General features: G+C 37.4%; 1 protein-coding gene and 1 long non-coding RNA gene across 2 annotated transcripts in view; one reads left to right on the forward strand and one right to left on the reverse strand.

Annotated features, from left to right (window-relative positions):
- Window positions 1-26,549, forward strand: part of LOC144017679 (glypican-6-like) — a 77,207-nt gene that overhangs the window by 9,335 nt on the left and 41,323 nt on the right. Inside the window, exon 2 of the mRNA XM_077519508.1 lies at window positions 11,743-11,901. Coding sequence (XP_077375634.1) covers window positions 11,743-11,901 — 159 coding nt within the window. The remainder of the gene's footprint in view (window positions 1-11,742; window positions 11,902-26,549) is intronic.
- Window positions 89-17,878, reverse strand: LOC144017680 (uncharacterized). Its single transcript, XR_013283230.1, has 3 exons — window positions 17,702-17,878; window positions 11,736-11,837; window positions 89-490 (listed from the first exon to the last, which is right to left on the reverse strand). It is a non-coding gene; the product is annotated as an uncharacterized LOC144017680 (long non-coding RNA).

Below are 26,549 nucleotides of genomic sequence, written 5' to 3' on the forward strand. Positions count from 1 at the left end.
TGTCAAAGGCATTATTATCTTTGTCAAGACAAAATATTTCTTACTTCTTGAATTTTTGTTTCAAGTGAAAAAAATGTGAGTCATGTATGAAAACAGAAGTGTTGTTAAGTGCTTAAAGGTTGCGCACATTTCCTGTCAAAAGATTCAATAAGTCAAGGCCTGGTGAAAAGTGTACGAAAAGTTTTAGTAGCTAATGAAACATTTTACTTTGTGACGGCTCTTGGCACATCCTTTGTCCGTCCTTTGGCGCTTGCTCGAATTTGAATCGAAGCCAGGGTTTGCTTCTCCTGCTGTTTCCTGCCTCCTGTTTGAGCTGGTAAACGAGTGGGCCGGTCATCTCCGACTCCCACCCTGGGGCTCTACCTCAGGCTCTTCAGACCACCAGCTGTTGTGTTTAGACCTCGGTCGTGCACCTGCGTGTGAGTCTTTAACCTCACAATATGTGTTGTCCTCTTTTGCCAAAATAATGGAAAGCAATTCAGGTGAATTTCTGAAACATTAAGAGAAACTGCAGTAATATTAAAATCGAGTCAGTGTATGAAAATAGTCATGTTGTTATATGAAATTAACACTGATTAATTAGTGAGGGCTGAGTTTAAAAAAAAAATCTAATTGCTTTTCCTTTTCAAGCGTGATATCGCTTCATAAAACCATGAATCGATTTTTAACATTATTTTTTTTCCACATAAATTAACAAGGACATAGAATTTCTATAAAAAAGGCCAATATTTTTGTATCTGACTGTTTTTTTTTTTAATTTACAGTTCAAATGACATTATAAGTATTTATATACATTTATGACAGACCTGACTTATTGCACTTTATGACAATTCAGAATCTTTATAATTTGTATTTACAATGATGGAATTAGAATTATGAAAACATTTTCATCTCATCCATGCTGATGTCAATGTTTGTGAAACACTTAAGTGATTATAACGTGTTATTTTCATTAATAAATGCATGATTTAACCAGTAACCTCTGCAAAATTTTATTTGGAATTTAATGTTTGTGGATTTTTTTTTTATTATAATGTCCTTGATATTTAAGAAGAATTGATGTTCCATAATTAACCAATATCGAATTGAACTCTTGTGAATCAAAATCGAATCGATTGAGGAAATTTTATTCGATATCCAGCCCTAATATTAATATTTATACTGGGGTCCTACATGTGCTGCTGCTGGCCGACTACATCATCTCTCGGAACCCAGCGACTCAATTTCTGCTTCTGCGATATTAATCGTGTGTGAGGGGAGCCGCTTCGATTGGCCGGGAGTCGGCAGCGTTCCCTCCCACAATGGCACAAAAAAATCCTATTCGATCTGTGCTAATCATGCAAAGTACCAAAAGAAAGAAAACTCCATCCATGTTAGACTGCACTTTGTGTCGATTTGTGCTGGTCATGAAAATAGAGTCCGCAATCTCTTCATTATTAAATCCTAATATTTGCAGACACTCCTGTAATATTTTTATTTCCATGTTTTCGGATAGTTTTTATTGTGTTGGACAATGATGTTTATATAACATTTAGTCATAAGTTTATTTTCATTTCATTGCAATGGTAGATAGTGGCTTGTAATATAATACAAGCAATCTTTTGGAAGATTGTTGTAATAACGGGATCCTGCATGTCATTTAACATTGCTTACAGTTGCAATTGAAATTGTTCAGCACAGAGTTTTCATTACTTCAACTGAGTAATAGTGTCTCATTTAGGCCACGCTTTTCACTACGGAGCCAATTCGATCAGCACACAAAATGAAATGCTTGAGCATTTCTCATCTTTGGGGAAATTCTCCAAGGTATGCACTGGAAAATGAGCTGGATAGGAAAACATGGTAACAAAATGAAGGCAGCCGATAGATGATTACATGAAAGTGGAAGTAAACCTTTTATGTTGTTTTTTTTTTTTAGCGTCGCGCTGATAACAGTCTGTGTTGCCATACTTCCTATATAATTTGACTGTAAACAATGATGGTGATAGATATACGCTTGCATTAGAACCGTGAACCTCAGATCATTGTCGTCAGGGGTTCGGGCCTGGAAGTTATTTGAAAGTTAAAAAAAAAATTCCTTTAGCACCCTGCGAATGTGGTAGCATATGGCTGGAGCAATCGTGGGAGTTATCTGTGTCATCTTATTTGGACACATTCAATTAGGGTCTCAAGCCCCAGTGGATTCAGTTGAAAGCGGGTGATGTGGGTGATGGAGAGGAGATCCAGATGGCAAAGCAGCACTGAGATCAATCACGCTTGATGCATTTTTCCCACTTCAACATGCAGACAGATGTGATTTAGTGCCGTAATTGGGTTTCCTTCCAGTTCTTGCATTTCTGTTGACAAGTAATAATGGCCCATAAAGCATATGTGCGCACTTGCTTGTAAAAACTCAATCTTTATTATTTGATATAGCTAACAGAGGATAACTGTCAACAATCAAATTGGAATCAAAGTAAGTACAATGAGCTTCTGGGGAGAGCCATTCTTTAGTGCCTTATTAGGATAAGCGAGACAGTAAATGGATGGACGGATGGATATTGTATTTTATGATCTTAGCTTTGATCTTGATGTACAGTTAAAGTATGAACAAGTGTACATATATTAAAAACAAAACATCAGACGACAGTAACATTTGTGTGACCACTAACAAATCATTCACCTTGAATCCTGTTGCCTTGCTATCAAAAGCTGAAGATCTCACAACTTGCTAAACTGAGCTAGTTGCTTCTCTCTATGTGGGAATTGTAGTTTGTTTTGACCGCCATCACTCATAAAACATATTTTCGTCTCCATTTAATTAAGCATTCAATGAAAATGGTTTAATATTTTTTTTCTATTTTTTAAGCAAGGCTTGTTTTTATGAGTTTTGCCTATTTTATAGAACAGATGTACTGTACAGTACATTTGTCGCATGTTAATTAACTACAATTTTTTTTTTTTTTTTTTTAAGTAACAACTGAATTCTGTCTTCCAGCCAAGGTCACTCCAGGTAAGGCCCCATATGGGTCAGGAGCCAAAGCCATGGCAGTCATATCTCAAACGTGAGACAAGCCAATTGCGACTGAGTCACAAATTTCACAGACAAAAGTGTCAACCTTTTAATGGATGACGGGCCTCAGAATACACTTTAAGCAGAACTATTTACTCCAGTCATTGCAGTACTGTAATTCCACATGTCTAGTAGATGATAACATTTCTGTCAAGTGAGAAAATGAATCACATCTCATGCAAAAAACTTTTTTTTTTTTTCGAGCCATTCGTAAATGAGTCAATAATGGCAACATTAGACATTGCACGCCTCATTAGTGTCAGTAAAACAGCTAGTTACTACTTCTACTAGACCAGGGCGGGCAATTAATTTTCCACAGGGGGCATGTGATAAACTGAAATGGTTGTCGAGGGCCATGCCAACGTGCCTGCCTCAGTTGTTTTGTTTTGGGCAACAGGAGCCAATGTAAAGTCGCAGCTACGTGAGTTGTTGGAGAGGTGCGAGTAGGTTTATTGTACAATCCGACACCAATTTGCCACCTCACCAAATGCGGTGCTAAATTACCTTGTCTCCAAAATGTGTATGTGCATGGGTTAAAGTTTCCGTACATTTGCACACTTTCTCCTGTCACATGAAGTGACACGAACGACAAACATAAAAACAAAAAGCTTGTTGTTGGGTTTTGCACTTCAGGGCCACTGTAGGTTTGTCACTTACTGTACTGTATTCTCATAATTTAATTTGTGCTGATTTTTTTCCCCCTCAACGCTTAATTTTTATGAAAGTGTTTATACACAATTATAGTAGAACAAAACGTACTTGATAGTGGTTAAATCTTGACCTCGGGAGCGGTTTGAATTATCGGCATGCAGAAAATGTTGCCCTTATTAATGCAGACAAGAGTGGTCAAGGGATGTACCAGATGGCGTGCAACATATGCTTGTTGCCCTTTGGCCAGGTAGACTAATGAATCCTTGTGGGAGTTAATCACACTGTCTATTATCACACCTGGGAATAAAAGCCACTTTCTGGTATTGTTTGTATTATTTCTTCCACAGCAGCATACTTTTTAAACTGTTTGTGAATATATTAAGGGCAGCAGTAGCTCAATCTGTAGAAGACTTTTGCAGTTTTTACTACAGATTCCATTTGATTTTCCATTGGTATTATATCAGTTTGGCTAATCTGAAATGATACGATTCAATTTGATCCCAGGATTTATTTATTTTATTTTTTCATTTTTGTATGCCAAAATCGAAACCCTTGTGATTGTGAAACCTTGATAATGCAGTCGTAGAGTTTCTCATAAGACAATAAGCAAAGTGAGTATTACGTTTGCACATTCATGAAAATAAAGTAAAAAATAAAAAATTGCTACTAAACATAGCCGTCATTTAAATGGTGGAGATTGGAGTGCTGAAAATGAAAATGAGTTGTGATGATAGGCCCCGTTTAGCCATCCCTGGCTGCAGGTGTTCATGCCACATTGCTTGGCCTGTGACCGTTGTGATTGTAAATCACATGATTTCTTTATTATTGTAATCCCTTCATATTATCTGTGTGTTGTGTAAAAAAAAAAAAAAAAAAAAAAAGTGGCCGGGCAAATATGTGCAATATGAATTCACATGTATAACGGAACATATGGTGTTCCACAGGGTTCCGTTCTGGGAACTCTGCTGTTTTCTTTGTTTCTGCTTGTTTTAAAGTGCTCTAAATATAGAGTTAAGTGATGGGGGCGGAGTCAGCGTTTTACTGGCATAATTTACAATGTCAAGATATTACAGCACAACTAGCTATCTAGCAAAAATAAAAGAACTCTTCCCTAATTTACAGCCACTTTGGGTTTAGTTTTAGTTTTTTGGACAAAAATTATTAGACATGTTATACTCATCTCCTATATTCCGTAGCCTATGTGATAGCTTTAGTCAACAATAACTCAAAAGAGTTTTTTGACTAATTTTTAGTTCAGTCTAGTTTAGTCACGTTTGTGTAATCAATAATAATAATTAGCATTTCCTTTATAAGAGGGTATTACGCTTGCATAATGACAATAAAGAATATTGATAATCCATCCATCCATCCATTTTCTTGACCGCTTATTCCTCACAAGGGTCGCGGGGGCTGCTGGCGCCTATCTCAGCTGGCTCTGGCCAGTAGGCGGGCGAAAACCCTGGACTGGTTGCCAACCAATCGCAGAGAATATTGATAATAATAAATAATAAATAAAATAATAAAAATAGTACCACCTTAGAACGGCTTTGCTATCAAATAGAGGTGGGAATCTTGGGGCACCTCACGATTCGATTGCGATTACGATTCAGAGGCTACGATTCGATTATAAAACGATTATTGATTTCCCCCCCAGGCAGCAGGAAAAAAACAATGTATTTTGGTGCTTTTAATGTTTCGTACATTAGTTACAAAAATAGTACAAAAGTTCTCTCAGGCCTACATAAACTACTATTTCAGTATCAAGTTAACAGTTCAAAACAGTAAATAAAATACTCAAGTCCTCAATCTGTAACAACAGCTTTTAAGTATATTCAGTCTTCAACAGAATAAAACATAGCATTGAGCAAAAATATATTATTTTTATCCACTCAAAAGTGCATTGAGGTATAAATGAAAGACAATGTGAACTACTACTTCAATACAAATGCCTAAAAAAAAAAAAGTGCTTTCCTGCTTTTTAAGTTGTGTAAAGATGAACATGTAAACATTAAAGTTTCTCAGAGGTACAAAAAAAAAAAAAAAAAAAACTCAAGTGCTTTTCTGCTTTTTAACTTGTGTAAACATGAACGTGTAAACATTAATGGGATCGTTCGGCTTTTTTAACATGAATCTCGATTTGATCCTCACCTCCCGTGTGTGCGATCAGCATTGACTTCTTTCTGACAGCGTTCGGTGACACCAGTTCTGGTTCGACGTTGGACGAGAAGAAAATAAAAAAGAAAATAGTCCAGCAAGCTGGCTGGGGTCTCGGAAATAAAGCGTTTTTCTTCTAAAAACTTTTTGTTTTCAAAAGCGTGATACATTTCCACCACAATACTCTTTTCTGAATAAAGTCAGACGCCATTACCGCCAGCCACTACTTTTCTGTTCGTTCGTTCGTATCACTGCGCGGCGCCCTGTAGAACGCTAACCGACGCACTGCAGCCAGCTAGCTGATACTTCCGCCTCAAGTTGTTTTCCTTTTCGGAGCAGGTCTGATGTCATGAAGAGGTGGGTTGGTCAGCTCAGCCATGCTTGTTGTTGTTTTGAATCTCGAGGCGTGAGTTGTGGATGTGTACTCTCGGTCCGTCCCAAAAAGCGTCCCGAAGACCGCGCGCGCTACTGCGTTTCAGTTCCGCGTACTTTTCGCTCGTTTCGCTTCCCTTGGCATATTTATATAATCGGAATTTGGACGTTTGTGAATCGTTCTCGATTGTTCCACGGCCGAATCGTGAATAATCTAAGAATCGGAAATTTTGCACACCTCTACTATCAAATAAGCAAAACAAAAATAGGATAGCTTAATAAGCGCATGACTCATCGTCTAGTAAAGAGCGTAAGAAATTTTGAATGTAGGCGGCAGTGAAAAACCTCCAGCTTAAGACAAATCTGTGTCGCCTGGCAGTGAGACAGAAGCGGCAGCCCTGATTTAACATGAACATCTTCTTTTATCGTACATTGACACTTCTGTCAGTGTTGTCGCTCAAGTAAAGGCTTACTGCTCACTCGCTTAAATTCAACTGTACACCCTCCCACTTAGCTGTTGCTTGTTTGTTTTGTCATCTAAAACAACAAATACGTAACTGACAGAACACATTAAATGCATCACATCAGCGTAAATCAAACTTGTGCAGCCACTTTGGGTGAGCGGAAGTGCAGAGTGAGAAATGTGGTCACAGTAAAGATTTAGCAAACTATTTTGACAGATGCCACTGATGCATTCTGGGACTGTTACCAGCATTCCACGTCACCTCTTCACCTGTAGACGTCAAGTAATGTTTCTATTTGCTCTTGGCCATTCAACCAGAATTTTGCTTTTAATGATGGGTGAATTCTTCAAAGGAATGTCATCCGTGAACTTACATGACTTACACTGATGACATCGTAAAAAATTTATATGCACCACTACATCATAGACTAATGATCCAAAATTAGATGTGCATCAAAAATTTCTTCCTTGATAAAGTTAACTCCGTTCACTCTGTAACCAAATATTACAAACTGTTAACTCTTGTGTAAACCATTGCCAACTACTCATAATAATAAACGTATTGTTAAATTAATATCACTCTAACAGTGTCAATTAAGACTACAACTATGCTGTAATGTGCTGAATGTATTTTGGTAGTACATTTTAATGCAGGGGTTTTGGATGAGGGACTTCTCTTGAACAAGGTTATTTTAGTTAACGAAAAGTAACGAAAAACTAAAATTCAAAAACAATTTCGTTAACAAAATAGAATAAAAATGAAGATCCTTTTTTTTAAAAAACAAAACAAAAAAAAAACTAACTGAAACTACATTTTATGTTTACAAAACGAACTAAAACTATAATTACAGCAAAAATGTCCTTCAATTTAGTCTTCAGCAATTAAATTAATACATGAGCCTTTGGGTATGATCTTAAATGTGATTTTAAGTATATTTATTTCGATATTAACTGGAATAAGGACGTTTGAAAGTGTCTTGCACAGAAGTGGTGTCATCTAGCACCAGCCAAATAAAAACATACCTTCAGATGACGTCGCTCTTAGGCGACAATTTTGCGTGCTTGACTTTTGGCTCCAATGGCTTGGCTCGCCTGTTTTTTTTTATTTTCATTTAACTCAGCCGAAATGCAAAGCTAGGTAACAAATATGTTACTTTTTTTTATTTTACCATAGTGTTTATTTTAATATTGCACACAAATAATACACTTAAAAAAAAGAAAAAAAACTAATACTGAAACTAAAACTAAACTCAAATTAAGCATTGTTTAAATAACTAAAGCTAATAGATTAAAACTAACAGAACCACCCTGAAAACTAATTAAAACTAACTAAATTTAAAAAACAAAACTAAAATAAAAATTCAAATAATTTTATAATAACCCTGCCTTTGAACCCAGGAAATACAATCCAAAACTTTCTGCACAATTTTCCAGGAGTCAAATGGTTCATCTCTGGTGGCGATTTATTAAAATTATTTGTATTCAATCACAAGAACACGGTCGTCTTCGTGTGTCTGAGGAAGCCAAATATTTCACGTGTGAAGTAAAAAAACAAAAAACAAAAAAAAACACCGGAAGATGGCGAACGTGTGGAAACGGGACGCAGTCACATCACGTTTGATAGCTTCGGAATAGTTAACACAATCGTGCTGAAGCATGACAATAGCTCATCAAACGGAAGTATGCTTGCTTCCTCTGCAAATCAATTTTCCGTCTGCAGGTGCGCGGTGGTGTGAGCAACACTTCTGCTTCAAATTAGTCGGAGCAATCTTACAGAAATTAACACATTACATGTGTGTTGTTATGCTGGGCGGAGACGTCCTAGTCAACAGATAATCGTGAATCATTCAATAAAAAATAAATAAAGACAAAGCTGTACTAACGCCAAATTGCAAGGAGTTATTCAAATTATTCTAATGTATGATGGCATTGGAGTATGTCAATGAATTCATGGAACCTATTTCTTTCTGTTGTGTGACACCTTCATCGCTTTTATTGGTGATATTTGATTGATCTTACAAATAGAAATCGTACAATCCTCAGTCAGTATTATCAAAATTGAATGTGTTTTCCGTAAAAATAGAAACACGGGACTTTGAGGTGCTTCCTTTGAGGAAGGTTCCACATTTCAAAATGGAAAAAAAAAACTGTCCATGCACAGCGAGAGCTGGTCATTGTGCTGACATGAAAAAAAGAGAAGCCTTCATCTCCTACCTCAAACAGGAGTCTTCAACTCGGATACACAACTGTGATCTTGCTTGTATTGACAGCTTGGTTTCAAATTCCATATTTGTGCCACACAGTCAAGTAGAAGAGAACAGAGAGGCTCGTGAGCCAAAAGCACATCAAAATTTCAACAGACATTTCTTTTTTGCATCAAATGCTCAACATTGTTTCTGCAGTTTTGCCATTATTGCCATAAAGGAATTACTGTAATCTCTTCGTTTAACACTGCAATCAAAAGACTGAGACCAATTACATCGTTTGGACATATACTTAGCTGTTCAGTTTGTAATATTAAGTTCATAATTGTTTTTTTTCTTATCTGCAAATTTAACTTGAACTCTTGAACTCTTGAACTTGATACTCTTTGCTGCTTAAAAAAAATGTAGTTATGTATTTATTTATGTATTTATTTATTTTAGACTTTTCCCGGAACTGAACTTCCAAAATGTTTTAATATATTAAAAATGAAACCATTCACTTGCTGCTTCCAGTCTGCGCATGATGTCTTTCCAACACTTCGAACCAGAGTTGGTGTACGATGGGCGAGCTTATTTTAAAATAGTTGTAGCTTGTTTTTATCATGCTAGAATGACAAAAAAAAGTCAATATGTATACCTGGCTAGAGATGTCTCAGTGGGAAATGAAAGGAGCCACTTTGGGTAGCGACAAATCAAGTCAGCTGTGTTCACGCCCACAACGGCACAAAGTAAACTGTTTTAAATATGCTGGTGAAATGATACACTATAATCAACCTCTCAGGAGATTTAAAAACACCAGACTTGTGCCGGCGAGGAAAATATGGTACCAAGTAGTGTTAATTTTGTCTGACATTTTTAAATTTAGTTTCAGTTTTAGTCCAATTTCAGTCACGCTTGTTTTTATCAGTTAGTCAACCTCATTCCATTTTTATTTCGTCAATTTTTAGTCAACTATAAATATAGCCTTTAAGTCTTTATTTTAAGAAAACATAATTTTATTCTTCTATATAGTTTTTTTGGTCAGCAGACTATATTGAACTTTTTTGGATCTAAAACTATTTGATGTAAAATGTTCTTATCTTTTTGATGAAAAACAACTTATCACACAATTATAGTGGCTACTATGGTACCATGCTATGAGCTAGTAAGTTAGTCAGCATTAGTTAGCAGTCACATTAACGTTATTATTGAAACGTTATAGCCGTTGGATTAATATTAAGTTACAACTATAATTGACTTCTTTTTTTAAACCTTTCACCGTGAATCCACCTCCTGTCTGTCCCATGCGTTTGCGCTGTGTTTCACATGATAGTGTCACAGACGTGACAGATTAGCAGAGACAAGATTTGACAAAATCATCTCGTTTTTGTTCATGAATTTAAATGTCCACGGATTTTAGTCCAGTTTTTATTAAGTGAAGGACATCTTCGTCTCGTCTTCATTAGTCGACGAAAATGCATACTGATTTAGTCCCAGTTATTGTTTATTAATGAGGGTTTTAGTCTAGTCTAGTTTTAGTCCAGAGAAAAACTTGTGTTGACAAAATGATTTTTGTTTAGTTTTTGTTGACGAAATAAACACTAATACCAAGTACAGAATCAGGTATTTTCAGTTTTATCTACAACCCACTGTTGCTTTGTAATGAAAATATGACTCCAAATGAAAAGACATTTCTCATCAACTGCTGTATTTTGACTAAATCTGTTGCTTTTGTGAGTTGGGTCTCCGTGGCCATAAGGAGTTTACATTATTGAGGAGTAAAAATGGATTTGTGTTTATAACTGTTGTGGTTGTGCTGCGCTCATTATTGACGATTGGTGTCTCTCTCAGGACTGATTACGGAGTAAGAACATTCCGGAGTTCCGGCACGTTCTAGCACATATCCGATGTGCTTCATTATCTATGCACATGTGCAGTTTCTTCACCTATAGCTCTCTTTATATGCACGTAGAGCATCAGCTGGGTTGTATTGTGCAATTAGTTGGATCTGTAAAATTCCATGAGATGGTGGGAGAGGTACTAGTCCTACCCTGCTGCTTTGTGCTCTGCCTTTATTAAAACAATGGTTAAAGAAAGTGAAACAGGCAATATTACCGATTTGAAACTTTCTTTTGTGTATTATGACATTGTTCTGCCTGATTTAGAATTAATTGAACATTTAGTCACACTACCTGTGTGCTTTTAAATTCATTATTATGAAAAAAAAAAAAAAAAAAGGCATTAATGCCTGTCAGTACCATGAAATATTATTCCTAGTACCCTTTCTTCCTTCAAAGGCTTCGGTTTCTCGCATTACGGGCTTGACAGTTGGACTATAGGAAATCCTTCACCCACACAAACATGTTCATCTGAGACTAAGGAACCTTTCTGGACTGTGGAATTAGTTCCGCATACTATTTTATAGTATTTATATTTTTTAACAAACTGTGACGACTCAAAATGTAAATTATGCAACAAGGATGAGAACAACACTAAGCAGTTGAGAGCTTGGTGCCCTGCTCAAAAGCACCTCAACTGCCTACGTAAATCATTTCCATGTACAATTAGACTGAAATGTTAATTGATCATGTGCTGAAAACGATTTATATCATACCAGTCCTCACAGCCCAACTGTTTATAAATGCACTGCTTCTCATTTGCTGCTCATCGGTTGTGCTATCATTCTCGACCAAGAATGTGCATGTGCAGATCAGTCATCCTTAGAAATTTGTTACAATCCACATCTAATACATCAGCGATGAGGGGTGGGGAAGTCACAAGAGAGTTGTGATCAAACACGCAGCAGAGCCTTTGAAAAAAACGTCTGCGTGAGTGTAAAAACAATGCCTTTTGTGTTTACCTCTCAGGTGAGCACCTGCGCGTCTGTCCTCAGGGATACACCTGCTGCACATCCGACATGGAAGACAAGCTCAACCAGCAGAGCAAGATGGAGTTTGAGAAGCTGGTGGAGGAGAGCAGTCGCAACATGAGGGTGACGTTTGTTTCCAGTCATAAAAAGTTTGATGGTAAGCCAGGAAAAAGAGTTTGTTTCATCGCTTGCGTTCCATAGATGAGATACGTGATTACTCCTCCCGACACGCTTTGCAAATGTATTCATGCGAGTGCTGTCAGGCTTGTATTTGCAGACTCCTGATGGAATGATGAATAATTACTCTGACTAGTATTAATAAGATATGGGCAGACTGCTTGGTTTGACGGGTTCTCCCTCTTTCATCAATGTTTTCTCTCCAGTCTGGTACATTGGTAGACTAGACATGTTCTTTTTTAGACCTAGTGACATAAGCTGGCCTCGTCCATTTATTAGATTCTATTTTTTGCCTTTTTACTGCTGCCCATTAGGACTTTATGAGTACTTTATGCACTGTATTTCTGTCAGATAATGGCAGCTTCATTTTACTGCACAATTAAAAAAAAAAATGCAAGTTTCTACTTCTACCAATTTTCAATAAAATTCGCCTCCATACATAATTGAACAATTAGGCTGTTTCAGATAAAAATGTAATTTGTACTGGTTGGATAAAAAAAAGTCCAGTAAACTTTAGTTTTGTACTTATAACCCCTGTGATAAAAGCCATTCTGCGGAATAGGATTTGTACAAAACATTGAAAACCGGTGAAAATCTTGCCAACATTTTTATTTGCACTGTGATACCCTGAATAACAAAATACGATAATAGGCTACAATAAAGCTGTCAAAATTAAGTGATTAATTGACAAGTAATCGATCATTAAATTAATCGATAACTGTTTTAATAATCTCCGGAATTGTTCAGTGAGTTCTGTAGTCTTACGCTCGAGAACAATGACCAAACGTAACGTAACGTAACGTTGTACATCAACCCCATCCTTTTTTTTTTTTTTTTTTTTTTTTTTTAAATCACTATACAAAAACAAAGTACAAACAAAATAAACACCAATCACCGGTTAATAAACAGTAATCAGGGGGAAAAAATGCCTTTGTAATATATTTTAATGCGAAATGACAATTAATTTGATTATTCAATTATTCAATTGAATAATCGATAAATTAATCGATTCTAAAAATATTCAATAGTGACAGCACTAGCCTACAATGATAAGTGTTACCATAGTGACGTTGTTACTCATGTTGGTGTTTGTGCGGCTAATACAGGTACATAAAAATGCACAGTGGATTTGTGTTTCTGAAGCATTCTAATAATCAATATTGCTGATTGTTTTTCTTATGGTGTCTTATGGAAATCAGTCATGTGCATGCGAGCTTGGACAAAGGGAGACAGAAAGACGGAGGACAAGGGATAATGGATATGTAATCACATCTGTTGAAGATTAATTGCAGTGGAAAAAACATTGCAAAAAAAAAAAAAAAAAAAGTGGATCAATTGAGTACCAAAATACTGCACTGAAAGGTTTGTCGTCGGACAAAGCTGTCGTTTTTATAAATCACTTTGATTTCAAAGCTTCTTTAATGTTTCACAGATGCCACGGGGCTGTGAAAATAACATTTCACGCATGACTTACTGGAGAATTGAAAAAATAAATTGAAAGTGATATATAGGCTCAATCAAATGAATATTTTGAAGTTGTCTATTCATTCGCAAATGTCACAATTATACGACTGCAGTGATTTTTGTTTTCTTAAATCTTGACAATATTTTAATATTTTAAGTTTGAGTATTTATAACAAAAGAAAAACTTTTTGCCCAACATTTGAGTAGATTGTGACACCAATTTGTATTAGTTTGCATGGATCCCGGTACATTCTGACCAGGTTCCGTGCGGCCAGTGCTGTTCTGTCTTGTGGCTCGATTAATGTGTGACTGGTTGACTAAAGCCTGGGCTGAGCTGTAGCTTTGGTTGACTCACTTCTTTGATCGTTCCCCCCTCGGAGCTGCTCCGCTCAGCGTTTGAGAGCTGCTGTGGCCCTCATCCACGTCAACAATCCCTTATTCAACACCCGATTGAAACTAAATCAGACTCAACCACAACACCAGCGCTCGCTAATCTGCGGTCTCCCCAAACCCGCGGCCTCATTTTTGCTTGTGAGGAATTCATGCAAAAACAAGGCAGCCGTTATAACATTCATATATTTTTTATGTACTGCATTGGTTTAAATTTCTTCAAAATAAAAATGTACTTTTTCAGTACTAAAATATAGCTTCTTCAGATGGTCACGTCTGTTTTTGTTCCACATCAAACTAAATGATACAAGTGTCTGTGTTTTGGCAATATGTGGCACCCTAAACAGGATAAAATGGAAAACAGCCAATACAAAATGGATGATGATAAATAAAGATAAACTTGTCATGTCAATTGTCCTTGTTTCCTGTAAATTGACCTAAAATGTCACAAACTAAAGTGACTCAACTAAGCAGAAAATTGTGAGGAAAAACTCACATCTCAACATCAAATGAAGGCACACGTGTCACATACACAGTAATGTGTGTTTTTATGAAACACAAACAACAAGTAAGAACTGTTGCCGAGTTAGCTTATCCGTGTCAGCCCACCGCGGTCAACTTCTGGGATAAAACCATCCATTTTCAGAACCGCTTATCGTTTGCTACATTTACTGTGCTTTTTATTTCACCAAGCTGCAACCGTCAACTGACATCTGAAACATAATTTCTCTTTTATGCAAATCAATGACTGATGACGATAGAATAACTGTAGATTTCCTTCCTGAGAAAAATACTTAAACATGAATAAAAAGTACTTTGCATTGACTATAGTATCAAAAGGAAAATTTTTCCAAAAAGTTAATCAATAAATGTGTTGATGTAAATGTAATGCGAACTACCCACCTCAGGTTTCCTACTCAGAGGACCACGTGTAGTTTGTGTGCATGTTTCACCCAGTTAGCCACATTAAATACCGTAAAATCCCGTGTATAATACACCCCCGTGGATAAACTGCCTCATCACTGGCTGCATGTTCCGTCATTGGTAGCAATGACGATTGCTGCTGCTTTTAGCTTGACTAGTTTTGCTGACTGGACTGGATCAGACTACACGCAAACAATTTCTGGAAACAAGGTACTTAATTACATAAACTTGTAACATTAGACATTATACATCATGTTTGGAATGTAAGTACGGCTTTTTCTATAATTTCTAGGTAGGCCTACCCGTAATCGTCTATGAAAATGTTTCTGTGTATTGTACGATGGGGCGATTTTGGATAATTTTATACGGGAAGAAAAAAATGAGTGGATGAAAGCACAAATACTTTATGTGCAAAAGCCAACTGAGAAGTTGATATTTCATCAACTTTCATAATTTAATTACAGTAGAATTTAGGAAGGACGTACTCGTCGCACATAGCATGAACACATTTCCAAATAAAACAGTGGACTGTTTCATATATGTACACCAAATCTCTGCCAGAGATCCTTGTGGGATCCCAAAAAGCCATTACACTATGAGACAGAGTGGAAGGTGTCCGTTATGCTGCATTAACACGATGATCCCACTGGTTACAGCATCCCCAATTAACAGAGCCATCGTCTGGTGTCGGATTTTTGCCATTTTTGTCTTCAAACTAAGTTTACCGAGGGTCTAAAAACTTAGGGTCAATCACAGAAGAGAGTTGCTGAGTCCCATTGGCTCAAAGGCACGCTACGATGATACACACAGTCTACCATGGATGTCAGTTTCAGGCAGTCCCTCCCGTCCTGTCACCTACTAATGGAGTCCCTCACATTTCTCACATTTTGATCAAGGTCTGACATGTTTTTCACGTTCTGTCAAGGCTTTCTACAGATGAGACGTAGACGGCGGGCAGCTTTAAAGTATTTTTATGGCCTTGGCAGACTTGAATGACGCTCCCCTGGCGGGCTCCATTTTATTCTCCCAAACTTGGGTACAGTTCAAGGGAGCTCATCAAACGTTTGTTAATTTTAGTTCATTTCTCAACAACTAATTCAACAACACTAAAATAGACCATTTTTCACCTCCACGATGCACAGTGCGATCGCTTAGCTCCAAAATGATATGCTCGCTTTTCCGCTTGTTCAATCAGCAACAAAATGGCAACCATTATGCCCCAAATGGCCATTAGAATTTTGGGAAAATCCCGAATGGCTGGAACAAATCGGTTTCGGTGCATGTCAGCCGTCCTGTTGGTCACAGCATGTCCCTGGCTACCATACTGTAAGAACTGTGACAAAATTTGACAATTTTAAAACTACCATGCCGAAAATACATAATGTTTGTTTTCGGAATGCGGACCATCTAAAAGTTTTGTTAAGTCCTATTAATGATGTCAAGATTTGTTGCATTAACCCTGTTTTAATCACAGTATGTTTTTCATCTGCACCATGACTGTTGTGGAATTATTTTTTTGGCAGTTTAAAAATCTGGCATCCAGCCTGTCAGATTTGCCTTTTTCCATGCCCCCCACATTGTCCAACGACAAACCCAGTTTGTCCAAAGTGTGCTGAAACAGGAGTGGCGAGGCAGCTAGGAGTGCAGTCGCAGAATTAACAAGGTCACCATTATTAATTGACATATATCACTGTACTTTACTTTTTCTCACTGAATTTTCCTCAAATAATCTAATCCTTATGTGGCATAAAGCAACATGTTTGAGTATGTTAATCAGGCCTGATTAACACTCCCTTTAGATATTTTATTTATTTATTTTTTGGAAGCATGCTCCTCTGACAGAATTCACCACATAACATTTTACTCTGTCCAATAATACATTTCATAGAAACTGCTATCATCACATCTCATAAAGCCAACTTTGTTCCCACTGACTTCATAAGATGGATATTTTCAGTTAGAGGCAAACACATTTTATTTAGATGGAATGATGAACACAATAGATAGATTGCCATTTTTTCCCCATCATGCAATTTCTGCACATGGCCATTTTTGAGTTCTACTTCAAAGTAAGACAGTGATGATGTCCCTGGCCCTGAGTCCCAATGATTTTTTTTCTTTTTAAGCAAATTCAATTCTACACGTTCACACGATGCTGAAACTTCTTTTCAACTAGCTCATCAAGGCTGTAATTTTACCAGGTAGCTGTGAAAAAGCAAAGCCAATTCTATTTAATATAGATAGTGATAAAGAAAAGTTACCTACTTGCGCAATCTAATCTTAAAGCAAGAGATTGTAAAGCCTGCTGCAGCTTTTGTGAGCATGTCTAAAATCATTGGTAAAATGGATTCTTAATTTCCCAGAAATTAGCATCTCACAATCTCTTTGCTCTTTACATTTATTATTCATACTTGATGTTCAGTGAAGTACTTACCAAGTCAAATGCCAACAAGTCACAGCTGACATCAAATGGTTACATCAGTCTCGAAGGTCCTCATTATGCTATGTTCCTACTTCAGCTGTGAAGATAGGAGCTTAAATTATAATTACCATTTTGTCATAAGATAAAACAAGTGATCTGTTTACATTTGGATAGGTCATTGTGAATATTTGTTGTATTAGTCTTTATTATATTGGCAGATTTGAATTGCTGTACATATCTAATTAACAATTATCTACCTTTTGTTTAAGTTTATGGAGTCATTTGCAATTAAGATAATCCTTTGTGCATAGTGTAATTGGCTGATAGTATCAATAATTTATGCACTGAATAAATTAATAAAAAGATATTACACTTCATACATAAGTGAATATTTAGTCTCATTGGGGCAATGTGCTATAGTTTGCTTGATATGTGCTGTTTGGGGAATTTTTACTAAATTATAGTTCATGTCTTTTCAGTATTTGCATCAATTAAATGTCACAATTTATTTATTAAGTGCAACCAAGCCTTGAAAAGATTAATGTCTTCCTTTCAAAATTAACGGAGTCCCTACACTCACCATGAAACATGTCACGAAAAAGATGTGGAAGAGGACCCAAGTGCAGGAGGCAAACGAGGCAGAGGTGCTCAAAAAAGAAGTGTAATTTAATTAAACCAAAATAATAAAAAACAACAACTCCAAAACATAACCAAAGCATGACATGGGGGAAACATGGCAAACAAACTGGTAGCAAGGCGGGACAAAAACAACAATGAACCAACGCAGACCGACAGAATACCAGAGACTAAATACACATACACACTGATTGACAATGAGACACAGCTGGGCAAGACACAAGTGGCGGAGCGTGCTGATTGGTTGACACATGAGGAAGGGCAGGCAAACACAGGTGGACATGACAAGGCTTAACAAGACTAGGCGAGACAAGGAAAAACAAAACAAAACAGATCAAGATTGAACTTAAAGAAACATGATGACAAAATCAAACTAAACCCCAAATTAAACCTAAGCCATGACTTGAAGTTAAACCATGCCAGAAAAGTCCATGTAGTCCCACACGAAATGAGTGTATCCTTCAGGGATTGTGATCCCAGAGTGGTTCCAGGCTATAATCTGGTCCGCTTCCTTTGAAGGAATCCCTGTGAGAGTTTAAGACCTTGAAATGCCATCATGGAAGTAAAACAAGTTCAACTTCTCATTGCCTTCTCTTCCTTCTAATTAATGATATGATGAATAGATTGCTCGGAGGTAATATGTGAAGCCACATTATTGTCATTGTGAATTAAGTCGAGTACTGAAGTGTAATTGCAGCTATTTATGAACCATAAAATGTGTAGTACTGTTATAAATGAAGATTCACATATATGTGAGCACAAAAACACTCATTTTGAATTAGGAATGGTAGGTGAAGGCGACCATGAAAATGTGCCAAACTTTTGGCCTCATTATTTTAAGCGTGTTGGGCCAGATATTGTTCACAATCTGTACAAATCGAGTTTGCAAATAGAAAATAAAAATGAATAATAAATAAATGAAGAAAAGCAAAGTTTTAAACATTGATTTAAAAGCTTTTACACTCAGGACTGATTTCACTTCTACTGGCGGATCCATTTGTGTGCAGCGTAACAGCGAAATGCAGCTTCACCATGTTTGCTTTGAACTCTGGGCTCCACTCAGGTCCGAGTCAAGAGACCTCAGAGCCTTACCGGGTTTGCATTTCTGTACTCAGACCATCTTAACCAGATATCCTTTTGAATTGATTGCATTATTGGCACGACAGATGATTGAAGTTGTTGTTACCAAAAATATGTATGCAACCTTACCTGACCCAACAACCACTCAAAAGACAACCTTTAAAAGATGCTCGCTGAAGAAGGACAAGATAGGACACACCAGCCATCTAATGGCACAAGAATGTCATTACACTGGAGAGGACGTTAAATTCGACAAGGAGGGGCAGGACGCTGAGGCCAGGGCAAACATTGATCTCAACCCTTCATCGCAGTAATGAAGACGAAACCTCTGTGACAGTCCCATGTCCATTTCTAATGAAATATAAAACCATGCGCAAACACTGTTCCTGGAAATGTTCATGAATAAATAACCCGTGTTTTGGTGTTCATGTGTTATAGTAAGTGAATGTCAGGAAGACAGAAATTCTCTGAGGAAAGGAGGAATGTGGGCCTGTCCGGCAGTGCTTTAGCTGAGAGTTGGTGGCAGCTTCCATCAACTTGCACGGGCCGTAACCCTATGTCACTTCTCGACTTCAGGATGGATGGCCGCATAGCTAGAACGCACTAACTCGGTCCCACTGGTGAGCTTCAAGGGGAGGTTATAAGAGGAACGCTCGTTCTGCAAGTCACTGTTGCCAAGATGAGGACAAAATCCAAGGGCTCGGCAAAATGGGGTTCTTCTTCAAAATGTATGCAGGGGACATCAAGTTTACTTGGACTGATTATTTCTTTGGGAATCGATGAAACATGTCCCCATATGCTCTGAAAGGCGGTGATGCAATCCCTTAATAGATCAACTTCCTTTCCTTGTGATTTCAAGGCATCAAGATGAATGCACTGAATTCAGTTTTTTTATGTTGCGTTATATTGTAAGTATATCTGTATATGTGCATGACACACACGTGTTTGTTAATTTAAACATCATTGGCGATTTCAGACAATTTCTTCATTTTTGATTTTATGCCACCATGAGAGCATGGTTGTGATTAAACCACTCCTTCTCAAAGGGGGGCACAGTGCAAAGCTGAGGGGGAAACTTTATTATTATTATTATTATTATTATTATTATTATTATTATTATTATTATTATTATTTACAGTACTAGAACAAAGTGTAATTGCACATCCACTACAGTAGATGGCAGTGGTGCTCTTACTGTCAGCGTGCACAAGGAGTATTAATTCTTCTGCAGAGGTGTAGGCCTACTGAGAACGCTTTTAGAAATGAATAATATTTCTTGGGGGATTTTGAAGTTTATAACCCTACAATTTTGTAAATACAAATATAATACTTATTTTAGGCCCAACAGTATTTTGGTAGAACCCCAGCTTAGGTTTCAAGCATTTTCACATTGTAACTCTGAATAATAAAATGATGAGCTGAGTGAGCGAGAATGAGAAAATCTCTGAAATTATTTAAACTAAAAACAAATATTCATACTTTAACATTCGAAAGAAGACAGTATGATAACATATTCAGTATTGGCACACAACATAAAATCTCGGCTACATGCACAGTCTAATAAAATAATGATCCAATGATAGTCGTATTAAAATTGTTTGTGCTCGATAATGATCATTTTAATCCCGTTTGAAGCATTCACAATTCAGCATCTATTTTATATAAATCCCTCTCAAGATGAAGAGTGCAGACTTCCACCGAGATCAAATATTTCCAATATGGAACAACACCAAAGAACACCTTCATAGATGCCTCCCTCCTGTATCTTCAAATAATATTTGGTCAGATATTTAGTAAATGCTGTAGCTTGTATCTTTTTGTAGAGTATTTACTTACGCTACCAACCAAGCACCACTACCCTTCCACATAGTTTTGTAAAGTGAAGTATTCAATGCATAATTCTGACAACTTTGAAAAACAATTTCCTCAAAGGAGTTAATGAAAGTATAAATGGGGGGGGGGGGAAAAATCTGCAACCCAAGGACCATTCTTTATCTCTTTAATCCACATGTGGCATGAGCTTCAATCTCTTTTTTGACTGAAAAATGCTTTCTTCTTAGAAATGACAAGGACAGAGAGGAACAGCACATTTTTTGATTCTCTTTTCAGATCATCACTCTAACACAAGAATCACTCTACAGGAAAGATTAGTCATAGAAATGACTGCAGGGATCCTAATGCACAAGACAGCCACTCCAACAACCACATCGAGACAATACCGCTATTCAGGGTCACAGTCAAGAAACCGCATGTGCTGCCAATTTGCTCCTTTCTATTCAACAAGTTTTAGTACAATCCATGGAGGAAATTACTTTGATTCTTTGAGCCTGGCTAATTGACTTCCCCAGTGTCTGTCACTTGTGAACTCGGTGTCAGACACGGAGATGCCCCCAGCAAAAGGTGGCTTATGACAAGATAATTAATCCAACAGAAAACCACAACTGCTTTGCCTTGGAGGTTTAGTGCACAGCCAAGTCTGGAATGAAGGTAGGTCTGTCTCGTTCAACAATTAATGCAGTATCATTCGATCACAAAGCCAATTTGCGGCAGAGCGTAGTGGTGAGCACTCACAGCTTTGAATGCTGACACGGCTCACAGCTACATTCATGCAAAACAATTGAGATATTGTAGTGACAGACCAACCTTCTTAAAGATTTCAACAGATGGGCTTTTACAAATTCCTTGGAGCACCATGTGGTTTTATTGGTCAGAACGTGACACTTTGAGATACTGTACAAGTGAGCGAATTGTTGCAAATGTAATACAAGTGCCTCAAAACCAACGTCACTGTGCGCCTTTGAAGTCTAGCTTGATAAATTGTGAAACCTTTTCATCTATGATCTAATGTGAGGACCAGCAACAAGAACACAATTTCACCATGACAACCAGGAACAGAGCTGTCCTGAGCCCTGACTCCGCACGTTACTTTCGGAAAGAGTAACCCGAGCACCAGTAAAGACAGTAAAAGCATTGATTGTATTCTCACTAACGTCGCAGATTTGACCCATGCATCACTCAACATGCAATTTGAAAGCTTAGATGCACAGTCCCCAAATCATAAAGATAGCATTAGGATAAACAAATAAGGATCCAGAATGATTGTATTAGTTTTGAAAAATCACTTTCTGTTTAATAGATAATTGTGGTTTGATGAGTTTTTTACTCACAATTATAATAAGTCTGGCTACATTGTTACCCAAATGAATACAGCGATGAGAATAATTTTCTTCTAGTTCTAAATTACAATCAAATTGAGCATTTTAGAGTCAGAGAAGAAACTTTAATTTAGTTTCATTCCATTTTGGCCATTGTGACATTCCCATGCTTGCCATTAACGTGCCCAGCATTCAAAAGCGTTATTCAACACCGTTACGTTTGATGAGATACAATTCTTTGTCCTTTCATAACAATTTTGCCACCCAAAATAGACATGATAAAATCAGGTTATGGTGTATATACTGATAAGTGTTTAAGAGCCTTCATCTTTCCTTAGCCAGTAGTTTTTACAAGCAATTCTTGATCTGGAATGCAGCACAAAAATAAAGGAACAGCAAATCTCTCTATATCAGAAATAAAGTTTGACCTTGTATCAAAACTGACTACTCTTGTCAATGTCTACCTGCAGCGATGACATGTTACAAAGTGTGCTACTTTTAGCTTGTAGCTTCTGAAACTTGCCAAGTCTCATTATCTAAAAAACATGGCTGCTACCTGCTGTGAATGGTTTACAGCACTCACCTGAGCCAAGAAGTGGCTTTCTGCCTAGTTGAGGGAGATAATGCCACTGAAGCAGCTCATATTGTTGAAATGTTCATCTGTTTGTCTTATGCTCGGGATGTAAAGGTTTGTTGGCCATCCAGGATGTGCATACACGCCTCTTAAACATGTACAGAGATGATGAAAATATGTTCTGTACTGAGATTTTAGACAGCTGTTATTATGTGTCTCCTTGTAGTTTTTGGCTGCTGGCAGGAACTCATTATCTAAGAACAAAACCCCCCCCAAAAAAACATGTTCTCTATTTTTCTGGCTTCACAATGGGGAAAGAAAATGGGGAAATGCTCTCTTGGTGCACCATGGAGACAAATTGATGTCAAGAAATCGTGCTATAATGCAACCAGCAGCCTTCCTGAATGGAGTTGGTAAATACAGACTTTTATATAACTATTTATTGATACATGTTCATTAAGTGTAACTTATAGGGCCCGGTTTATTCCAAGTAGCTTTTTTTGTTTTTGTTTTGTTTTCTATCTGTCCCCAAAGCCCCAGAAAAAAATATACCGGTTTTGCTATTATGTAGCTATCCTGAGAGCATCTCACGTTCTTGTTTTTCAGAACATTCTGTTGAGAACTCATGAATATTGTTTTGGATGTGCCAGGAATGAAAACGAAAAAACAATACGAGTCTGTATTCGCAAGGGATATTTAATTCACCAAATGTTAAACAGGCCAAAGAAATGTCATGTAAATGCCACTTAAACATGATTTGGCCTTTTGGGTTCTTTCATGTGCTGCAGCTTCAATGTGAATGAAATTGCTGGGTGGTCTTCCAAAAGGTTGATCAAGATATGTCTTGAAATGCATCCTAGACTTTTAAGATTAATCATCAAAGAATATACATAATATGTCAAGAGAAATGTACGTTCAGTACACTGATATATATACTTGACACTTAGGGCCCTATCTACGTAGACATCTGCATTTTTGTGCAAGTTTTCATTTTTGGCAAGTCCAGTTGAGTGTGTTTGTGAATTTGATATACCGCATTATGCATCAAGAGGCATTCTGGCGTATTTGATTGCACGACACTGGCACATCTGGCAATTTGGTGACCAAAAGTAGACCAGACTTTAGACTAACTAAAATCAGGTCTAGCTTCTGGTGTAAGATCATATCTCACTCACCAGCGAAGGCTTGTGATGTTTTTTTTTTTTTTTTCCTATCAGAGTTCATCCAAGTTTGCAAAATTGTTCACCAGATGTTCTCGAACAGTTTATCTTCTAGCAAAAAAGCACAAGGACAAACTATCAACACACAATTTCTGCAATGTCGACAAATACTGTGTGCGCATCGAGTGCCCTAATTATAATGACAACGAGGTGAGACGATTCGATTAGCTGTGATTCGGCTACGTTCCATTACATACAAAATGCCCTTTGTTTATATGCGCTAGCAAAATTCCAAAAGAAAAAAAAACTTCTCAACTATGTGAACAATTAGACAGCACTTTGTGCTAGACTGGGAGCAAAAAGAGGGCTCTTAATCTATCGTGGCACAAATTGGTGAAAAAACAAAAAACTATTTAAAAACGCAGGGTTCCTTTTTTCCAGGTAACTTGTCTATAAATCACCAAACTATGTCATGTTTTTATTTACAACCACAATAGGGCTACCAAAACAGTTGCCACAAAGTTGAGAGCATAAAATTGTCCACAACTTCTTGCAAACCAGAATTCAATTCAGGGTGCCTTGCTGCACCATTCATTTAATCATTATTCAAGGTTCAAAGACTTTTTATTGTACGCTGTTGATACACCTAAAAAATGGTAGTAATGGATTCTTTCAGGACCCCTATATGCCCATTCACCAGTGAAGCGGCGCAGTCGTTGCATTATTCTTCTAATCAACAGACAGTCAGTCCCTTGACAGAGCATGTCTGCTCCTGTACAATTTTTGTCCGGTAGCAGTTGCTATTTTTGACCACAACAAACCCATTCCGCAGGCTTTCTCACATTCCATTGCCCTGTAGATAGAAAACACAACAGCCACTGAAATTGGAGGATTTCATCCCTCAATGTGTAAGCCTTAGGCTGATGGACCCTATTCACAACAAAGAAGAGGATCAACCCATTGAGTGTGGTGCATTGCGGTCCTTCGGCACATTCCGGGGAAAGGAGGACAGTGTCTGGAATCATGTTATCTTGCCAAATTGAGCAGCTGAAGTTTGGCGGACAATTCCAAATGCCATTCTTGTAGCTTGTGTGACTTGGTTTAGACCATTTTATCCAGTTATTTATTTTGATACAATAATAGGAATGACTTTACGACTACTACTACTACTACCACTACCACCACCACCACTTCTACTACTACTACTACTACTACTACTATTTATAATAACTTCAAGTAATTATAAAAAGTAACAGATTAGCAACAAATTTCTACATTAATAACTGGTCATAGATTAAAGGGCTTTAGGACTGATTAAGTTACTAACAAAACCACTAAATCGCCTGTGTGAGTCTTCCGTTCAAGTCCGTTATGTGGCAGCAATGTAGACGTTAGGCCATATTTTCGTAGACAAGGTGCACGTGCACTCGGCGTAAAAATTGGTGCACCTTCATTTTCGCGCCACAGCAAGTCTACTTTATTTTATTTCGGAATTTGGGAGACTGTGTTGCGCGTTCTGGCGGACTAAGGGCGTTTTCTGTTACACGGCCCCAGCGCACCTGACATGGTGACAGGAAGTAGATTAGACTTTAGACCAGCTAAAAGCAGGTCTAAGTCGTGGTGCAGGACTCTGCCTTTTGCTAGACTGGTGCTGGCCATGAAAATAGGGCCTTTGAGTTCCAAATATGTGCTTTCGTTATCACCAACATATGCACGCACACTGGTATGTCAGAAATCAAACTGTCCAATGAGTTTTCGAGGGCTGGTTCTCTGTGCACTACATAATAAATGGTATCCAGAACGGTCCAAATTCAAGTCTGTATCCGGCTACAGACAGGTTTAATTTGCACAGTGAATGTTTCGCTTCAATTAGACTGTTTATGCAGAATGAGTTGAAGTCTCTTATTAAGAGTAGGTTTAGAACTCATAAGCAAAAAATATTTAATTCTCAAGATCTTTTGTTCAAGCAAAAAGTTTCAAGGTGGCTTAAAGCATAATGCACTTGCCATCACAAAATAGCTTCTTTTTTTTTTTTTCTATTGGGGTTGGTGGCGACTCCATGTTTTGCAAGTAGTCACATCGTGTCTTTGAATGAAATTAGTTCATAAATCAAAATTCTCATGTGCATAAACAATCAAAGACTCAGTGGCTCAAAACTCCAAGCAGAAAAATGAGTGTCTGTGAAAGATATGACAGTTTTTCATCTTTCATTAACTTAGACCCACTTTCCACAGAGAGTGGCAGTGCAAAAAGGTAATTAATTTCCTCAAGGACAATTATTCTTGCGCTTTGAGATGTGATGATAGGAGCGCCGAAAAGTGGCAGACAGTGTTCTGAAGGAAAACTAGCTACATCAGTCGGGTTTCATCTTCTGTGAAAGATCTTCATTGGGGGAAAAATGCTAACTTAAACTGTGCAATTTTATCTGGATAAAATAGAAATTAGGCTATTTTTTTTTCCTTTTCCAATGACATTATAACTTATCATTTTGGCCACTCCTCCCAGCTGCTATACACTGTAACATAGCATTAATTCAATTCATTTCTGGTCCTGTTTAGGTATGTGTTTAGCATTATTTTATATAAATTGTTTCTCCTGACACTTTTTAATTTTGCTGTTGGATAAGTTATTAAGTAGTAGCCAGGCAAAGCTTGTTGCTAGCTAACTGCTATGGCATAAGTAGCAACGAGTTTGCCTCAACCTGGTGACTACAAGCACGTTACGCCATGTTTGTTCAGCCAAGTGAGGCATTTTGGGACCATCTCAGCTGTTCATTTACCCTAAAAATCTGTGTTTCTCAAAGTTTTGCTATTAATTGTGTGG

Source organism: Festucalex cinctus, chromosome 4 (genome assembly GCF_051991245.1).
Source record: "Festucalex cinctus isolate MCC-2025b chromosome 4, RoL_Fcin_1.0, whole genome shotgun sequence".
NCBI classification, from domain to species: Eukaryota; Metazoa; Chordata; class Actinopteri; order Syngnathiformes; family Syngnathidae; genus Festucalex; species Festucalex cinctus.